This window comes from Sphaerodactylus townsendi, linkage group LG16 (assembly GCF_021028975.2).
Source record: "Sphaerodactylus townsendi isolate TG3544 linkage group LG16, MPM_Stown_v2.3, whole genome shotgun sequence".
Taxonomy (NCBI): Eukaryota; Metazoa; Chordata; class Lepidosauria; order Squamata; family Sphaerodactylidae; genus Sphaerodactylus; species Sphaerodactylus townsendi.
Window position 1 is genome coordinate 33054603 of NC_059440.1, and position 14813 is coordinate 33069415.

Genomic DNA, 14813 nt, shown 5'->3' on the forward strand with positions numbered 1-14813 from the left:
TGGCAGATAAAGGTCCTGAACCCGGGGGGGGGGGGCGCTCAGATGGAAGCCCACCCCTCTGCGCGCCCTAAACGCCCAGACGCCCATTTCACGGTGGCACAACAAGAATCACAGCAACGGCCCAGGAGCTGAGCTGGGCATCAGCGATGATGGGGACGCACTCTGCGCATGGTCAGAAGCTAAGCCGGTGCCCCCCCCCCAATTGGCCTTTCATCTTGGCCATTATCAAATGTGACTCATCACCCTCCTCCCCCTTTTTTGGGGAGAATTTTAAAAATGGGGTTAGTCGGACGCCTCTATTATTACTTTTACTGCTATTGTTATCGCTGTTTTAAAGATTTTATAATTTGTCTATTTATATTTTTTGTTGTACACCGCCCAGAGCCCTCCGGGGATGGGGCGGTATAGAAGCTGTAACAATAAATAAATAAATAAATAAATAAACCAGCAGCGACTTGTGGCGGTGTGTCCTGCTGCGCTGATTGGCGGGACGCGCCCAGAAGCGGAGGCGCGGGTGGGCGCGTGCAGCAGGGGCGCCTTCTGTGCATGGTCAGAGTGCTCGGACCAGAGGTGGGATCCAGCAGGTTCTCACCAGTTCCCGAGAGTGGGTTACTAATTATTTGAGTGTGCCGAGAGGGGGTTACTAATTGGGTCCGCTTTTCCATCTCCACGCCCTCGCCTCCCCGAGAGGCATCCTGCCTTTGAACGTGAAGGTTCCATATAGCAATTGCGACTAATAATGTAACTCCCTGAACTGGGTTAATCCCTTTCAGGTGCTGCAATTCATTGATTCTCAGCCTTTCGTACCTTTTATCTCACCAGTCTCTATCAAAGAACCTGTGTGTTTCACCATTGCTGTGTTCAGATTTGTGAGTTGGGGCATTTTCTATAATGTGAGGATGATTTAGAAATGCCCTGGTGCAAAAAAAATTTTTGGGGTCGTGGTGGGGTGGCTGCCCATGGGGGGCATCCAACTCAGGTTTTGCCCAGGGCTCAGGTTTGCCTAGGTACGCCTCTGCCCCCTTTGCTGAGGGGGGGCTGGCGAGGGAACCTGTTACTAAAATTTTTGGATCCCACCACTGGCTTGGACCCGGGTGAGCCAAAGCGACCCGCGGGAGAGAAGCCCATGGCGGCGCCCGGGGAAGGAAGGGAGGAGCCGGGGAGGCGGAGGCGGGCAGGAGGCGGTCCTTGGCGACCCAGCCGGGGCTGCGGTGGGCGGCCACTCGCCCGGGGAGCGCCAGCCGGGCTGGCAGGCAGGCAGGCACCGACTCCCTCGCGCCCGTGTCCGGGGCGCTGCTGCCGCCGCCGCCGCCGCTGGTGCCGGGCGATGCCTCCTCCCGGGGGGCGGCTGCCGCTGCTGGCCACGCCGGTGTCCCCGTGGGAGCGGGCGGCGGTGCTGGGCTCGTGCGCGCTCTCGGCGGCGGGCTCGGGGCTGCTGGTGGCGACGCACGCCCGGTGGCCGGAGCTGCGGACCCGCCCGCGGCAGCTGCTGCTGTGGCTCTCGCTGGCCGACCTGCTCTCGGCCGCCGCCTACTTCTACGGGGCGCTGCGGGCCTTCCGCGGGCCCTCGTGGGACTGCGTGGCGCAGGGCGCGCTCTCCTCCTTCGCCAACACCAGCGCCTTCTTCTGGACCGTGGCCGTCGCCCTCGAGCTCTACCTGGCCATCGTGCGCGGCGCCCCCGCCCGCCCCGCCCTCCTCGCGCTCTTCCACGCCCTCAGGTGGGTGGCTGGGGGGCTGGGGGGGCCCCTCGGAGCTGGGGTGCGAGGGTGGGGGGGTTGCCCCAAATCCAGTAGGCACCCATGGAAGGGCGCCTGCCTTTCCTTTTGCTCAGGGGGACCATGCGGAGCCCCTCTGGAGGAGGAGGAGGAGAAGAAGAAGAAGAAGAGGAGGAGGAGTTTGGATTTATATCCCCCCTTTCTCTCCTGCAGGAGACTCAAAGGGGCTGACAATCTCCTTGCCCTTCCCCCCTTCACAACAAACACCCTGTGAGGTGGGTGGGGCTGAGAGAGCTCCGAGAAGCTGTGACTAGCCCAAGGTCACCCAGCTGGCGTGTGTGGGAGTGTACAGGCTAGGCTGAATTCCCCAGATAAGCCTCCACAGCTCAGGTGGCAGAGCTGGGAATCAAACCCGGTTCCTCCAGATTAGATACACGAGCTCTTGACCTCCTACGCCACTGCTGCTCCTCTGGTCAGCGAGGGTCGCTCCTGGTTAGCACCTGGATGGGAGCCCCCCATTAACCCAAGTTAATGAGCCCTCTTCGTTCATCTGCCCTCACCTAGAGGGCCCAGGCTGCTTCTGATACTAGAAGCCCAGCAGACTGGCTCCTGTTACTACTTGGATGGGAGACCACTGAGGCAGGCTGGGATTGTGGCCCTTGTGGACTTTCCAGCGCTGTGCTACTTTTTGGTTGGCATCAGTGGCGGGCATCTTTGGAGGCATGTCACAGTGAGATGTGTTTCTCTGCACGGCACGCTGAAATGCATCTTGCAGAGAAATACATCTTTTGCTGTGATCAGCCTCTGAAGGTGCTGGTCGTAGATGCGCAGGGTGACAGAAATTAGGAGAAAAAAAGTTGCAGACCGCAGCCACTCAGAAAACGCACAACAGCCAGCTGATTTCAAGGATGACAATACATCGAGGTCTAGGACTTGCTGCACAGGGGCAGGCAGTACCAAACTTCTCTTGCCTCTTATCTTCACAATCCACTGGGGTTGCCCCAAGTAAGCTGCTAGTGCACAGGACTTTCCACTACCAGACCCCTAAATAGACCCTCTTGGCTTTCCACCATATCCGGCACAGCCATTGCCTGCTTGCTGGTCAGGCTCTCCAAGGCTAAGAGAGCATCTTCTTGGTGCTCCGTTTCTGCGTTTGGTTTCCTGCTTAAAACCAGCTTCTTCAACAAACCTGAAGACCCCGCTGGCAAACAAAACAAAGCATCGGTGCTAAGAGTTTTGCAGTGCGTGCAATCAGTTGGATTTACTAGTCCTAAAGTTTGTTGATAGATCCCGAAAGTGCTGGGAATTGGGCAGTGGTTTGTTGTTGTTTTTTTAAGGAAATTAACTCTTTAACAAATGCAATTACTTTCAAGAGCTGCAAGTGTTATTTCAGAAGAAGCGTTTGATCTTCTTTTGCGCTTAAGGAACACTGCTTATGAAGCCATCTCTCCATGGTAGTGTGCCTGCAGCATGGGAAAGTCAAGAGAAGTTGTGTCTCGTTCTGCCCTTCAGGAATCCTGTACCCCGTTTATTAATATTGTATTGACGAAACTTGTACTGTGGATAGACTGACGGCTTATTTCAATCAACAGCACAAATTGCATTTGTGCTCCTATCTCCACCTTTCATCTTTCTCCTCCTCTTGTTGACTCTTTAGCTGTCTGAGATTAGATTGGAAGCTCCTTGGGGCAGGGCGCGGTGGCAGAATGATTCAGCACCCAATGGACAAGATTTGGGAGGCCATCAGTCAAAGTACAGCTAGATTGCTGGTGGATTTTTTTTTGGCGAGGGAGCCGACGTTATAGCTGAGGGGAAAGAAAAGCGTCTATTATGTCTGGTGAGATGGCACCATCACATGCCGGCCTCTTTACAGAGGGGCGTTTTGGGCTGCCAGGCATGGAGAACAAATTAGACTAGAAAAACAACCCAGCTAAGCCAAACCATGGAAGAGATTTTCACAACACAGTTTCTCACTTGCTCCGTCTCTCTCATATGAAGTTATTTTTGCTGGTGTTTGTGGGAACAACTTCTCGTTTCGCAGTTGGGAAACTAAGAGACGGCCACCGGGTTTGTTTGCAATCTGGAAGACAAGAGCCCAGATTTGCATTGTCAGAACAGAGTACAGAATAGTAGCAAAAAACTGTTTTCTTAGTTGCCTGTGGTTTGCAGGTATTCAGTCATGTGGCACCCCGAGGGCTAAGAAACTTTAGAGAAGTTAATTCTTGTAGTATATGGACCCATAATTTAGTGACTGCTGTATGTAGGCAGGCAGGTTCGTTAAAAGGGGGGAGGGTGCAAGCGGCTGTGCTAATCATTTTATTTGCAAAGCTGCAGTGGTTTAGTAATTAATGTGTGGATTTCATTAGCACAGCATGAGGGTAATGACTAGTAGGTTAAGAAGATTTTGAAAAGAGGATTAGTGAAATTCACAGAGGCTTCTGTAGGAAGGAGAAAAATGGATTATTCTCTTTCCACCAAGGGCCACACCGTATGTCTGTCAGTGGAGGGTCGCTGCAGTGGATCAAATAGAACCACAGGCATCATAGCTTTGATAGCTGGGTGGTGCCAACATGTCAAGGGAACAGTGTGGTGTAGTGGTTAAAGTGTCAGACTAGGCTGGGTTTGGAAGATTTAGGTTTGAATCTCCAGTCATGCAGTAGAAACTTACTGGGTAACCTCGGCCCAGTTACACACTCTCGATCAAGGGATGTAATACTACCTCTCTATTCTGCATTGCTCACCTGGAATCCTGTGTCCAGTTCTGGATGCCACAGTTCAAAAAGGATATTGACAAGCTGGAACGGGTCCAGTGGAGGGAGACCAAAGTGGTAAAAGGGCTAGAATCCATGCCCTACGAGGAGAGGCTTAGGGAACTGGGTATGTGTAGCCTGGAGAAGAGAAAGTTTTGGGGTGACACGATAGCCAAGTTTAAATGTTTGAAGAAATGTCATGTTGAAGAGGGAGCAAGTTTGTTTTCTTCTGCTCCAGAGACTAGGACCAGGAGTAATGGATTCAAGGTACAGGATTCAAGGGCAAGGATTCAAGAGATTCTACCTAAAAATTAGGAAGAACTTCTTGACGGTAAGAGCTGACAGTGGAATACGTTGCCTCAGAGTGTGGTGGAACCTCCTTCTTTGGAGACGTTTAAACAGAGGCTGGATGGCCATCTGTCTGGAGTGCTTTGCTTGTGTGTTCCTGCATGGCAGGGGGTTGGACTGGATGGCCCTTGGGCTCTCTTCCAACTCTATAATTCTAGAGGGACAAACAGTTGCTACAGAAACCAAGCAGGAGTCATGTGGCACCCCGAGGGCTAATTGTGGCAGAACTTTTTTATGAACTAGAGCCTGTTTCTTCATTTGCACAATGTTATGATCTCATTGGCAGATATATTTACACCAAGTTAGGGAAGGTAAACAGCAGAGTTGCTAGGTCATTAAACTTGTGAAGTACGGAGTGCAACACTGCAATGCATTCCCATTTATTTAAAGTAAACACTAGGAAGACTTTCACTCAGGTCTAACTAGCAATAATGAGGCCTTTCCAGCTCATGAGAAATGCCTGGTCACTGTTCAGGCATCGGGAAATGCCGTCCGATTTCTCAGTGAGTGCAGCAGGTTTCCACTAGAGCAGGGTGTCCAAACGTCCTAGCATTTCCTCTTGGGGGGGGGGAGGTTTCTGATAATTGCCCCCACACATTCCATGTCTGTAGTTTTGAAACCTAGAGACTTAATTTACAAAAAACAAAATGAAAGTGTAAAAAATAGTTTGCATGCAGTAATGACTGTTATTTGTATGGTGCAGTCCAGAGCCATAGCGAGGGGGAACTGCTCCCGGGGCACGTGTGTGTCCTGCACCCCAGAATGCCCCCCCCGCACCGGCACGTGCCCAGGACAAGACGCTCCCCTGTCCCCTGTACGCTACGCCACTGCAGTCACAGAATATATAGAAGAAAAAGAGGAATCTGGATTTGTATCGCCACTTTCTCTCCTGTAAGGAGACTCAAAGGGTCTTTCAGTCTCCTTTCCCTCCCTCCCCCCCACAACTGAGAGAGCTCCGAAGAACTGTAGCCAGCCCAAGGACACCCAGCTGGCATGTGGTGGAATGCACAAGCTAATCTGGTCCACCAGAGAAGCCTCCACAGCTCAAGGGGCAGAGCAGGGAATCAAATCCGGTTCTCCAGATTAGAGTGCACCTGCTCTTAACCACTACACCATGCTGATTCACCGTCAGTTGTTGGAGGAAGATGTCTAGCTCGAGAACAGACCACAGTCTGCTTCAGCTGCTTTCTCCAGCTTAAGCGGCTGGGTTTCTTCTGTCCACTTCAGTTGCTGCTGCAGGTCCAGACAGTATTTGAGTGCCTAAAGGAGAGAGCTGTCATTGTCTGGGGCTGCCTGCTGGAACAGAGGTGTGGTCGTGAAGCTCTTGAGTTTGGCAGACAGTCGAGAGTGAAAGATGATACAACCGGTCACCTGCAATGTCAGCCTCCTTTTCTTCTGACTAGGTTCTATTCATAGCACCGTGGGGAAGTTAACTAGCTGAATTTCAGGAGCTTTAACCATTCCAAGTGAGAGGTTACCTGGAAGACAGTGTGATCAGGGGGGCATTCACCTGTAGGGAGTGTTTGTCTGGAAACTGGTTGGCTCACCTTTGGGATAATTTGTCTACCTTAGAGTCTTAAACCGTTTCTCTGCTTTTAGGTTGTTGTGATTTCAACTGGGGAACTCTTCTTGGGTTTGGGAAGTGACTGCTAACAGAATTGTTCTTTGCTGTCTAGGCACCATTATAGTTCTCAAAGATTTCAATGATCTTTTGACAGAAGCTTAGAGACAGTTCAAACCAGCATGAAATTTAAACCAATGTGACAGTTCAAACCAGCGTCTCAGCCTGTACTGTTAGACTGTGTCGACTGATATCTTAATCAAGCCGGTTTTTTAGGTGTTGGGGCCAAATGACTCTACCTTAGACTTGGAAACCTCCGGCCAGCTGAATGACAAGAAGCTGATAGCGGTGTTTGTGTCTCACTGTGATTGTCGTGTTGCCCTTCGGCAACTGTCTGTTCAGGGCTGTCCTCTGATAACCTCTCATCTAACTCTGAAAATACTCAGGGCAATAGGGGAGAGGTGGGAAGTTTTGAGTGCTTTCCCAAGTCCTTTATAGGGTGACTTTGGGATCTGCAGAAGCTACCAATTTAGGATCAAGGTGTCTGCCTCCACTCAGGGTGACTCTTTTGTTTCCTCATATCTTCCACATGGAGTCTGTGATTGGGGGCGATAGTTGGTGATCCCTTCTTCTTTACCAACCATTTCTCATCCATTTCTCTGTCCTCAGCTGGGGAGTTCCTCTTGTTATCACGGCGGTGGCGGTGGCCCTGAAGAAGATTGGGTACGATGCTTCCGACGTCTCTGTCGGCTGGTGCTGGATTGATATCGAGGCGAAGGATCGGGTCCTTTGGATGCTACTAGCAGGGAAGCTGTGGGAAATCCTGGCTTACTTTACCTTGCCCGTCTTCTACATCCTTATCAGGAAGCACATCAACCGAGCGGTTTGTATTTTGCGCATCTTCCTTTTGCCAGGTAGCGATGGGATTCTCGGTGGCCTCGTGGCGAATCTGCACTTTCCATTTTCAAGGGTGGAAGACTATGGAGACTGCAGCTGCTTCTTTAACAACAGCCCTTTGAGGAAGGCCACTTCCATTCTCTCTTTCCTGACAGTCCGCTTCAGTCAGAAAAGCTTGATTTTGCAATGGTCCCACCACTGTTACAGTCTCCATTGGTCCCCCCAGTAGATGAATCTCTTGGAGCAGCAGTGGCATAGTGGCTAAGAGCAGGTGCACTCTTATCTGGAGGAACCGGGTTTGATTCCCAGCTCTGCCGCCTGAGCTGTGGAGGCTTATCTGGGGAATTCAGATTAGCCTGTGCGCACCCACACACGCCAGCTGGGTGACCTTGGGCTAGTCACAGCTTCTCAGAGCTCTCTCAGCCCCACCTACCTCACAGGGTGTTTGTTGTGAGGGGGGAAGGGCAAGGAGATTGTAAGCCCCTTTGAGTCTCCTGCAGGAGAGAAAGGGGGGATATAAATCCAAACTCTTCTTCTTCTTCCATTTTCACAGTCAGAATAAACTGAAATGTGCATTTTTGGTCACTTTATGGCGTGTGTGTGTTCATTTCTGTCTTGATTTTCGGCTTTCTCTGCATGCAAACTATATTCTGAAATTAGCAGCAGATTCTGGATTCTTCTCCACCTCACCCCTGGGATCTGTCAGCTGCTGTGTTGCTGGTCTATAAATGAGGCAGGATTTCTGTGTATGAGCAGCAGTTGGTATGGCCAGGAACCTGATCTCTTCTCCCCCTCCCCCTTACATTCCATGCCAGACATTCTGCTCCTTCTTGATTTTTGGAGTTGGTTTAAAGACGTGTCCACTGCAGATGTCTATGAGCCAGTTTTGAAACTCTGGTCAAGATTAGTTCCTGCACTTGGATTCTGAAAGCTGAAGTGAAAATGTAGACAGGCCAATCTTGGTTCTCAGTGTATTCAGATTTTCACTTTAACCACAGGTAAACAAAGATGTATGTGAGCCTACTTTGTGTTGGGTTTGCAAGGGTATTTGGCTTCTGTTTCGCTTCCCTTTTACACACAGCATAATGAAGGAATGGTGATTTAAGGCTAATTCTACCCACTTGTGATATCTAAATGCTGATATTTGGCTTAACTGGAGGGAGTTTTTCTTCTACTACCTAAGATCCTAAGCCAGGGGTAGGGAACCTGCGGCTCTCCAGGTGTTCAGGAACTAAAATTCCCATCAGCCCCTACCAGCATGGCCAATTGGCCATGCTGACAGAGGCTGATGGGAATTGTAGTTCCTGAACATCTGGAGAGCCGCAGGTTCCCTACCCCTGTCCTAAGCCAAACTGGATAAGAATCCTGGCTTGTTGGGTGAAAATAGTCTGTGCTAATCCACAAGCCTGCATTCATGGTGCTGCAAGGGTGAGCAGAGTTAGCGTTATTTATCATATTTCATAATTATTTTGTTTACTTTATTTACATTCCAAATCAGACCCAAAACTGCTTAAAGCTGTTTACATGGTCCTCTGTTTTATTCTCAGTAACCCTGTGCGGTAAGTTAGGCGGAGAGTGTGTCACTGGCCACAGTCATCCAGCATGCTTCTGTGGCCGAGTGGGGTTTTGAACCTGTGCCCAGCCCAGATCCTGGTCCACTAACCACTACACCATGTGGACTGTCTGGCCTTAAAGCTCCATTCCTTCGCCCTGCTCCATCTGAGGAGGGAGTGGGGAGTCAGGTGCAAGGTTGAGCTCTGTATAAATCAGTTTTACGTATTCTATAATTTAAGTGCAGTTAAATTGGACAGCTGGACGCAGCCTCTTTTGTATATATCTTTTGTGCCAAGGCTCAGTTCTTATCTCTGCCACAAACTCATCAGGTGCCTTTAGCCAAGTTGCTGTCTTTTCTTGGCTGCTGTCTTTTCTTGGCAGTACTGACCTGCCTTATAGACACTGGCGGCCATCTTTGGTGACAACTTGCCCTGTTGCTTGAGAAGCTAGCCCTTAATCCGTGCAGGGAATTGGTCAGTCCCAAAACCCCTACGATGGACACAAACCATCAATTGACTGACATCTTTAGGCATATCTCAGAATCCTTCGCATCACCCAAGACGGTGAGATTTAAGCATAAATCTAAACTGGAACAGATCTAGATGCTGCCTTGTGGCTTCATTTTGCAGGTGTAGATGTGTGGTGAGGTAGCTTAGACCTCTTCCAGGGGAGGGTGCCCCCACCCCAGGGAGCTTTCCAAGATGGCCACCATTCCCTATTTCTGAGACTGCTGCTCTGAAAGCACAATATAAGTGTTAAGTGTTGTTCATGTTAACGTCCTCCTCCCCTTTTCCCTAATGGCATTTCTTTCCCCGTTCCAAAGCACGCAGCCCTCTCCGAATATCGACCCATTTTGTCAAGAACCACGGCTTTCCAGCCACGAACCTCGGTAGCAGACAAGAAATTAATCCTGATCCCGTTGATTTTCATCCTCCTCCGCATCTGGAGCACCGTTCGATTTGTGCTGACGCTCTGCGATTCCCCTGCGGTTCAAAATCCAGTTCTAGTGGTCCTTCATGTGAGTCCTGGTTATAAAACTAGACTAATTTGGGGTGGGCATACATACTTTTAAAAATGTATATAGACAGTGGTGGGATCCAAAAATTTTAGTAACAGGTTCCCATGGTGGTGGGATTCAAACTGTGGCGTAGCGCCAGTGGGGCGGGGCGGGGCAAGACGGGGCGTGGCTGTGCATTCCAGGGGCGGGGCATTGCTAGGCGGGGCTGTGGCAAGGACGCAGCCGCTGCACCGGTCCTTGGGCGGGAAACGAATGCACGCAGGCGCAGGCTGCCACTCACGCCGGTGCACCTCCTGCTAGACTGCTTCAAGTTCTGTGCGCTACTGCTGAGAGGAGGGGTGTAACTAAGGCAAAAATCATGTGGCAAAATCACCAATTAGTAACCCCCTCTCGGCACACACAAATAATTAGTAACCTACTCTCGGGTACCTGTGAGAACCTGCTGGATCCCACCTCTGTATATAGATAATAAATAGGAATTTTGACACAGCACGGTGGGCACAGACACAAAATGGCTGCCGCAGAATGGCTGCTGCAGCTTACTTTCAATAACACAGTAAAGATTCCTGTGCCGTGGTGGCAGCTGCTGCCAAAGCAGCATTTTTTAAAAGTCTGCACAGCCGATCAGAAGCCTTGCTGGGCAGAAGTCCAATCTGTCCCCATCTACTTTTTAAAGATACTTGGCAGATGTGGGTAATGCAGTGGGTGCCATGGGGACTATGATGGGGACTCCTGCTCTGGATAATCAGTGCGCAAAAATGTATTTCCTGGTGACAATCTTAGCTGGCATCGTTTCTGCTCCTTCAGCTTGTGATTCTGAGGGCAGAGTCAAGCTTTCCAAGAACTGTCTGCCTCTCTTTCAGGGCATTGGGAACACATTCCAAGGAGGCGCCAACTGTATTATGTTTGTATTTTGCACCCGAGTGGTCCGGAACAAGCTCTTTTCTTGCCTCTGCTGCCAACGATACGACAGCCAGGATCCTTCTCTTCCTAGCCCGGAGAACGGCCATCAGAATCACGTGACGTTCCCCAAGGACTGGGAATCACAAGACAGCAAATGGGACACAGCAGAATTTTCAAGTACCTGAGCTTCAGAATTATGCTCCTCTTAAAGAAGAACGTGGCCTTACCCAGTAGGGAATTCAACTGTGAGTGCTTCAGCCTGCCTGTTTGTAAAAAAAAGGGAATGTCAGACAAAAGCTTGGTTCATTTGTAATCAGCGGGTGAACTAAGCTAGGGTTGTACAAATAGGTCTTTCCACCATTTTAGGCTTCCTGCCAGGGCGTGGTAACTCTTCCTACCAATTTTCGTTTGGTTTCTGTTGTGCCATTTTCATACAATACACCATTTTATGCAGGCATCAGTTTTAATGGCAATATACTGTCAAATTTTATTGATTGGAGAGGGCCGCTGGGTTTGATACGTTGCAGAGGTAATGACAGAACTCAAACTAGGCAGCATTGTAATTGTTCCCAACACCAGCGATTCATTTTAACTTCTCCCTTTCAGGGAAAGTGTAGGGGCATTACAGAAGAAAAACAGAAGTGAAATGAAAATTCAGTCCATTGTCGCTTTCCCAGAAGAGCAGAAATAACTTCATGTTTCTTACAATACTTTTTTTCTCTCTTTTGTACATAAAGTTCTGTTTGCTTTCAGTTCCTTTTTCCTTTGAAGTTGAGTGGTATACTACAGTTTGTGAACGTATCTTGATAAACTGCATGCACCATGATGGTAGCCCCTGGTGCCTGTCATTAAGGTCATGTCTTTTGACTACTTGGTGATTCCATCAAATTGGAGTGGAATCTTCTTCTTGATTTGTCTCTCCAAATTTATCCCCAAATTGACTGCTTTGCATTCCTTCTTCTGTACCATGTGAAGGGAAATGCAGAACCAGTTGCAATCTGTTTATATTTTTGATTTGTGTGATTTTTTTTCATTGGATTTAAAAAAAAACTTATTTAGGTTGGGTTTGAGTGCACGTGCATTTAATTTGGTGTTTCTGAAAAATCATGTAGCTTTTGCAACCCCGTTAACTAACTCCATTTGCAATCCCGTTAACCAACCTGCACTGATTAGCAAATAAATGCTAGTATAGATAAGTTCCTTCCTGGCATGTGTTTTCCCTGGTCCTCCCGACCAGGTTGGCCAGGGATCCTTGAATATTTTTTTTGTTCTTCTGGACATGGAGCACTGGGAAAGCGTAGCAGTTAATTTCCTACATTGTGCAGGGGGTTGGACTAGATGGCCCTTTGGGTCCCACCCGGCCAGGTCTCTGTTTCTATGTTCATGTTCCTGGCTGCCAGTACAAATTCCTCCAGTCTGACGCTGTGCTGGAACTATGGAACACCACAGTCTGTTCAGCTGCATTGGAGAGCTTTCAAGTTTCAAATATCACACTTAGGTCCCTTCCGCACATGCAAAATAATGCATTTTCAAACCACTTTCACAACTGTTTGCAAGTGGATTTTGCTCTTCCGCACAGCTTCAAAGAGCACTGAAAGCAGTTTGAAAGTGCATTATTCTGCATGTGCGGAATGAGCCTTAGATGTACCAATCATCAAGGTTCCCCTACACCCTTGCGTTTGATCCGGCGACTAAAACTGGTTCACCATGCAGCAGCACGTCTGCTTACGGGCAGCACTTTTCGGGAACACATCCAGCCTGTGCTGCGGCAGCTGCATTGGCTTCCAGTAGAGTTCCGGATCATCTTCAAGGTGTTGGTGTTGACCTTCAAGGCCATTCACGGCCTGGGACCATCGTATCTCCGAGACCGCATCACCCCATACGTCCCTTGGCGGCCTCTTCGATCTGCGGAGGCCAATCTACTGGTCTGGCCTCCACGGGCCAGGACTTTTACTGCCCTGGCCCCGGCCTGGTGGAACGCTCTTCCTCCAGCTGTCCGGGCCCTGCGGGACCTTAGGGAGTTCCGCGGGGCCTGTAAGACGGAGCTGTTCCGCCGGGCCTTCGGAGGATCCAGCCGCCAATAGTGCCCCACTTTGGCCCTTAATATCTGGGCCATAACTACATCATTGAGACTCGCCATGCCCCCCTCCATCTTGGGGAGGGAGGGTTTTTTACATTACTGGAACTCTGGACGCCATTTTATACCTTTATACTTTTTATCTTGAATTTAACCTAAATTTAATCTTGGGCTTAATCTGTGAATGTATTGGGAGTTTTATCGCTGCTTTTAAATGTTATTTATTTACACTGTTTTAAATGTTGTACACCGCCCAGAGCCCCCCGGGGATGGGGCAGTATAAAAATCGAATAAAATAAAAATAAAATAAAATAAAAATGTGCAAATTTCCTAAGAGCTTTGAGATGCAGCATACTGTAGAAGCGGTAGTTTTGCTCAGAATATCTTTCCCTGAAGACAAGTTCTATGTACATCAAGATCTTGAATTGCTAACATTTTGAGCATGAAAAGCATCCTTCTCACTGACACAGTGTTTATCTTTTGTTTTAGGTGGGTACTAGAAATGCTGCCGCATGCCCACACTGGGAGCTAACTGCCTCCAAAAATGCAGCAGGCATTTTTCAGATCCTTCATGGACAGTAATCACAATACTGTGATGAAAACCTTCCTCTGAGAAATCCAGTTGGTCAGCGTGCTTTATCTCACAGGCATCTTGGAAGAGGATTATCGTGCAGGTTCCAGCTTCCGATTTTAATTTGAAAGGTTTGGGTTGTTGCTTTGGGTTTTGGTTTGTTTTGTTTTTTAAAAAAAAACATGGGATGCAGGAGTTATATTTTTAAGAAGGGCATTTTAGGATCAGATGGGAAGGCAAGTGTGCATTTAAAAATATCTAATAAGGGATTAAGCAGCTCTGAAATGGCATTGAGGGTTTTTTTAAACATTTAGTAACTTTTCTATCTAGTATCACTGGTTTATTCAGAAGATTCTCTAATGAAACTGTCTTGAAAAAGAGCAAATGATGTAGCGACAAGCCTGAATACAATATAAATCAATGAACTGGTGTAACCCTCATATTGGGGGCCTGTACCACCTCAGGTATTCACATAGGAGAAGTGATATATTGGAAAGGTGACCTGGGATTCCATTCTGGGGTTTACCGTCGTATCGTGTGCAAGACATAAGTCCTGTGTTGTGCCTTTTTACATTAATGAGGAAGGAATACTGTAAAAATGAAAACTCTCCAAACTATTTGTGTGCAGATGGTTTTTTAAAATCAGAATCAAGCTAGCGAGGCTCATTTTGACTTACCCTTGACAGGTTTTGTATTGTTGCCTTTTCTCGAGTTCGTTTTGTGTGTTTTTTAGCGAAATAATAAAACTTATCAGTTTGATGATGAGATGCGTGACTGTGTTTCTTTGCATTCCTTGAAAACAAGAGTTTTGAAAGAATGGTAAAGGCATTGGGACCACAAAATCCAAGGAGTATGCACCAAGCACGTGGCTGGTCAGAGGCTATTCCATAGTCTGGGTGCCACCACTGAAGAAGTCCTGTCCTTCGTAACTAACCACTTGACCGCTGAAGTTAGGGGTATTCAGACCTTGGATTATGTCTTTGGTCAGCAGTTTTATACAGAAGAAGGTATCCCTTTCCAGGAGGCCATAGAGATACAAACACTACTGGAAAATGTTCAAGGTTGCGAACTATTCTCGTGTGTTCATCCATCCATTGATCTTGTTTTTGAAAATGTCTCATGCTTAGTATTGGGTGTTTTAATACATTCATTGAGCCAAGTAAGGAGGATGTTTAAAATATGAACCACTGACCCTGTACCATGTTCTAGTAAGCTCCTCCCCTTGATTGACCAAAACCAGGTAATTTTCAGGTAACAGCAGGGATGAGAAATTCATAGTAATCCATAATTACTGTGACGATTTGTTTTGATGGCGGCTTGGATCCCAACTGTTAACAGCTTCCACGGAATCTTCTGACCTCCCTCCATCTGATTGGCTGACAGAATGCCGAGAATCTTCCAAGGGATGTTCTTCAAAG

General features: G+C 48.4%; 1 protein-coding gene across 1 annotated transcript; it reads left to right on the top strand.

Moving 5' to 3' along the window:
- Positions 1–1202: 1202 nt before the first annotated feature.
- Positions 1203–14160, top strand: GPR157 (G protein-coupled receptor 157). Its single transcript, XM_048519559.1, has 5 exons — positions 1203–1719; positions 7045–7258; positions 9650–9844; positions 10708–10992; positions 13314–14160. Exons 1-4 carry the CDS (start codon positions 1328–1330, stop codon positions 10930–10932), a joined length of 1026 nt encoding a protein of 341 aa, XP_048375516.1. The 5' UTR covers positions 1203–1327; the 3' UTR covers positions 10933–10992; positions 13314–14160.
- The last annotated feature ends 653 nt before the right edge of the window (positions 14161–14813 follow it).